Source organism: Halyomorpha halys, unplaced genomic scaffold (genome assembly GCF_000696795.3).
Source record: "Halyomorpha halys isolate HHAL.00 unplaced genomic scaffold, Hhal_1.1 Scaffold421.1, whole genome shotgun sequence".
NCBI classification, from domain to species: domain Eukaryota; kingdom Metazoa; phylum Arthropoda; class Insecta; order Hemiptera; family Pentatomidae; genus Halyomorpha; species Halyomorpha halys.
Genome location: NW_027109834.1, coordinates 1,614,662 through 1,620,192, shown reverse-complemented (window position 1 = coordinate 1,620,192; position 5,531 = coordinate 1,614,662). Strand labels below are relative to the sequence as shown.

At 35.6% G+C, this 5,531-nt stretch overlaps 1 protein-coding gene across 1 annotated transcript; it reads left to right on the top strand.

Moving 5' to 3' along the window:
- Window positions 1–1,506: 1,506 nt before the first annotated feature.
- Window positions 1,507–3,990, top strand: LOC106682517 (transient receptor potential cation channel trpm; the record flags this gene model as incomplete). Its single annotated transcript, XM_067048001.1, is given in 4 exon segments — window positions 1,507–1,663; window positions 2,086–2,236; window positions 2,309–2,492; window positions 2,604–3,990. Coding segments are annotated over 4 exon segments (635 nt in total), but the record flags the coding sequence as incomplete, so codon positions are not given.
- Between the last annotated feature and the right edge of the window lie 1,541 nt (window positions 3,991–5,531).

Genomic DNA, 5,531 nt, shown 5'->3' with positions numbered 1-5,531 from the left:
GGGGTCCTCTTCTGGGCATTAACTTCCATTGCTTCCACCTGGCCTGATGCCTCCCTAAGGTACACATAGGGACATTGTCTTGCTATTTATACCTCGTTTTCACACTCGAATCATCGAGTTTGGGGACACTGAGCCACCAGGTGCCCAACTTTCCCGCATCTATGACACTTGCGGTCCTCTAGCCGACTGCTGGTTCATGGTTTTGCTTGCCTTGATCTTCTGTCCCTCGTTTTCTCCATACACCTATCTTTGTACTCTTTTCTCCTCCAGGATGGCGGAGTAGTCCTAGTCCGATTGTACGTAGTCTTCGTCCATCCTGGATCCTCAACATCCATTCGAGATTCTTCCTCTCTAGCCCTGAGATCTATCATCTCTTGAGCGCACTCGACAAAAGATCGTCCACTGGGTAGGCCTTCCTTTCTTCTCGTCTCTTTAGCCAGCTATAACTTGAAGAACCCCATTCTTCCCTTGGCCTCCTCGACATCCACTTTTTCTCTCATTTTCTCTGTTATTTGGTTATACCGAACAAGGAGAACGCCGGCAAACCTCCCGCTAGACTGCCTAAATTTTCTCACCTCCCTTACCATTTGAAGTATTTCTGCCCCCGTCGTCCATCTCCCGCCCCCAAAAGCTTTCTTCATTCTATCCTTGACAATGGCCCATTTCTTCATCGGCCTTAAATTTCAGGTTCAGAATACTCCTCTTTATCCTACACACCAAGGCCACCTTCAATGAGTCCGCGTCCACATTTTTTAGCAGCACTTCCACTACTTTACCTTCAATTATCGTTATAAGGCGGTCACCCCCTTTTAGGAAATGGTTCAATTCACCCATTTCCCCAGTAAATCTTTCTAAATCTGAAATTCCATTGCGCAGGTCCTGTGACGTTGCAGTGTGAATTTTCATCCATTCAATAGCATTTAATTGCGCTGCAGTAAATGTTATCTTTATATGCTTATTTGATTTGAATATGAGCAACAAATAGGAAAGAAAAAAAGTATTTATCTTTTTCTTTTTCAAATTTAAAAATAACATTCAGACTATGCACTTATTCCCGGGTTTCGGCACCAGTTAAGTGACAGCGAGAGGAGACTTAATAAAAAAAGGTAAAAGGTATATATAAGAACACTCTGTGAACGACTAAACAAGACTAACGTTATTAGGTCTGGTTCCTCTACATATATATACATTCGAATCGGCTGATCTGCTCGATCAGCTGATATGGCCCCCGTCAGTAATAGCTGACTGTAACTTCTATATACACACAGGATGTTAAAAAAACAACAACATAAATATGTTTACACAACAATCCACATATTTATATTGTGAAATCTAGTTTATATATATTCGTGTTTGATTAAATATACAAATTTTAAGTATTCTAAAATAGCAACTGATGTATTATTATTTAAATACTGCACCTATATCTCTAGGTTATTTTGGAAATTTCCTGTAGTAAACCATGAATTTAATTAATAATATCACAGATCTATATTTTTGTTTCAGGCACTCATTGCAGTACACCTGTGGTTTGTTTGGTGATAGAAGGGGGAACAAACACAATACGAGCTGTACTTGAATATGTTACTGATACTCCTCCTGTTCCTATAGTAGTTTGTGATGGATCAGGGAGAGCTGCTGATCTTCTTGCTTTTACACATAAGTAATAAATTATCCACTCATAACTACGTATTACTATTGCTAAAATTATTTACAAAGTTTGACCAACACAAAGTTTTTTAAATACATAATACCAAACTTTTTGATTTGGGTATTTTGTGCTATATACATGATATTGGGAAGGATTCTTATTAAATTGGAGGAAATATAATTCTCTTATTCATTAAATGAACAAAATACTATTTATTTCTAATTCATCAATTAATCTAAAGTAGCTATGAAAGCATTTATTCCTCTTCATTACCTCTCATTTTATGTCGAAGAATTAATTATGTCTCAAGGTATCTTTATTTGCGCTCTCCCTTCTCTTTTTATATTTTTTTCTGATTAGTGTTATGAATAATCTTTTTCCTCATAAAAGATTACACAATCATATTTTTATTGGAACATATTTACACTTGTTAGGTATGCTTCCGACGATAGTGAAGAGCAAACTGTTCTAGAAAGTATGAAAGAGTACTTACTTACAACTATCGAAAGAACCTTTGAAGTTGGACCTGAACAAGCAGAACGTCTATATTATGAGCTTTTACAATGTACCCGTAAGAAAAACTTGGTAAGACAAAGTGTATGTAATAAACTATTGCTATTCAAAATTATTTTTTGCTGATCACATTTCCAATACTAGATAACTGTCTTCCGGATTACTGACCGAGGGGAAAGTGGTCAAGAACTAGATCAAACAATTTTAACGGCTTTGTTTAAAAGCCAACAGTTATCACCTTCAGAACAATTGAGCCTTGCCTTAACATGGAATCGGGTTGATATTGCACGTTCTGAAATTTTCATTTATGGACAAGAATGGCCTACAGGTTTGTACCATTTCTACCATGATTTGTAATAAAAAAAGATATAGAGAATTTCTTCTTTATTTATTTATTGTTTTGTTTTTTTTGAGAAAAATATTTCTAAAACTGTTTTAGGAGCACTAGATGAAGCCATGATGCAGGCCCTTGAACATGATCGTATTGATTTTGTCAAATTACTGCTTGAAAACGGAGTTAGCATGAGAAAATTTTTAACCATACCTCGTTTAGAAGAGTTATATAATACAGTAAGATTTTAATTTAAGGATGTTTTACTTTATTTTATTTTTATTTTAGTTCTGGTCCATATATGTAAGGATTGTAAGGCAACTTTTTGTTAAATGACTGATGCTTCACAGAAATCCTGAATATAATCATACAATACTTACTATCAACACATTGACTGTGGACTACAAGATGACTCATAGTTTGTGCTATTTCTTAGGACATAGTTATGAGTTATACCGTGTTTTTTTTTAAACATATTTTTGCAGTTACAGTGAAATATATGCATATTATATTCATATTTTAGGTAACCTTCGACATTCAAGCATTCCTAGCGGCCCAAATGTGAACTGTCATAAGAAGGATATAAGAAATTTTTGTTTGTTTGTCGTTTTCAAAGGAATAGCTTTTTGTTTATAATTATAACTTTCGAAAGATAATTTCAACAGCTTAAAACAGTACACCGTTAAATTCATTAAAACTATGGAAAGGGGCTTTTATTCGATTCTATTGTTTTAGTTAAGTATAATAGTGTTTCTATTTTGATGTATTTTTCTTAGTACTCCTGTAGTAGCTTTGTAAGCATTGATTTATAATAAGCTACTGTTTTATCAATCGTCTACTTCCTTCAGAATTTCAAAATTTACAAATTGAATAAAGTTTTCTCAACTATGACTGTCGGATTTAAGTAATCCGATTTTTTCGTTCTTTTTTTGATTTATATAAAGTCGGGGTCGGGGGTCTCATTTTCTAATGCCCCCCTTGCCGCGAACACCGGAAGACCCCGAAGACGCTGCGACTGCAATGCCGCCCCAGCTTAAGCCTCATGCAAGCTAGGACCTGGCCTACCCCTACCATCACGCCAGGCTCCAGGACACGCTGGCCAGCCCTTGAAGAACAAGGACGTCTTTTTCCAGACACAGGGAAAATACACGGCATTCACCGTTTCGCCCACCGCACACCTTGACGGGAAAGCGGCCTAGAAGACGTCACCGCGTCGGCGAAAACGTTATTCAACAGATAAGCACATTAATTAGTCTATGAGACCCCATTGTTCTGTTCTGATACTACTATACATAATAATTAAAACCCTAACACACTAATATTATCTGCCCCTCCAGGGATTAATATTTTATAAATAGAATGAAATATATGCATGTTAATTAGCGGAAAGTCTCACGATTTCCAGCCCCCCTTTTTCCACACATTTAATTTCAAACATAAAATTACACTCGGGGCACCTGCAGTATAACACGAGCAGGTCCCGATGTAAACAATGACCAAGTAATAAACTCTATGTTCATATTGTCAAAAAATGAAGAAGAAAAGTATGAGTAAACTGCTCTCCTACTCATCCTAATCAAGGATTTGGACTTGCAAAAAGAACTATTAATAATTAAGACGACTGTAAGTAGTAATAGTGGGTTATTACTAAGCTATTACTTGGGTTGCAGAAAGTGAGAGGTTACAGAAAAGTTGCTGTTATATTTTTTTTTTTAAATATTTGTTTATTGCTATTTACAACCGTACATTATAATACATTTAGTAAATCTGATCTAAGTTAAATTGGAGTGTTACAGGCGTGTAGAGAAACTACCCATTGGTAGCACTCTAATGACATTTTACATTAGCTGGTCTCGTGGCCATCTTCTTGCTGTTATATTTAAACCAGAATTGCAACAAAAATATTTAGACGAAAATGATAACTTTAGGATTAGTGATTACTATTTAGGAGAATATAATGTAAATGAAGCTAATGCCATCACTATTGATTTAAGAGAATCAAAACGCCTATTGAAGTTTTTTTGATCAAACGTATTAAGGAGTTAGATGATCGCACATAGGATAGAGCAAACAGAGAATCCCAAATAGAGCAAACCTTTTTGCTGAGCAAGTTAAACGGAAAACAGGAAGCTGTAAATTGGATTATCTCTTTCAAGAAAGAATGTCTCAGATTTAAAATAGTCCATGGTTCCATCAGAGTAGAAGCTTTAAAATTGTTTAAATATGGTAATGTAAAGGAATGGTACAGTTTGAGTTTAATTAAGTTACCGAGTTATGGCCGCTAGTGTAGTTCACTGTTCACACCGCTCTGTAATTATTACCGAGTCAAATGGGATATAGCTCAAATCCAGCTCTCAGACTTCACACAGCGTGAGTTTATAAATAGCTGAAAATTTTGAAACATTCATATAGTGGAGGTGCTTGATTTTCTATTAGAAATTAGCAAACTGGCATACAGTTACTAGTGACAAGTAATTCCCCCTGGGGTTCTTATCTTAACACAATATTTCACGGCCAAGGTTCGGTGTACTATACTCAATACAAACTCTATTGGGTCCCGAGTTGGAATCCAAAGACTATATGTGTGTGTATATATATCTATATATATATGCATTTGGCTTTCGCCGATACTTAACTTATATATATAACTTAACTTATATATATATATATAAATTAGCTGTATATATGGCCTGTAAATAATAATATAAAACTTGTATTAGTAGGATTAAGTATCTTTATGTTTGACAACAAGCTGTCCTTATATATACCAGAGGAGTCTGATAATAAAGTTAGTTATTCAGTAGCTGCGTATCGTTACTCTGCCCAAATCCCCCTTATTTTTAAGTTATACTATCAGTCTGATCATAAGAGGTGCCGAAACCCGGGACGGAAAATTTCGAATTCCGTCACATACGAATACTACCAGGAACCCCGGAGTGAAGATTAGACAGAATCATTTGAAACTAAGGTTAGTAGACATTTAAGAATTATAATGGTGAACCCGGCGGAGGAACTGAAGAAATTAGAGTATCAGTT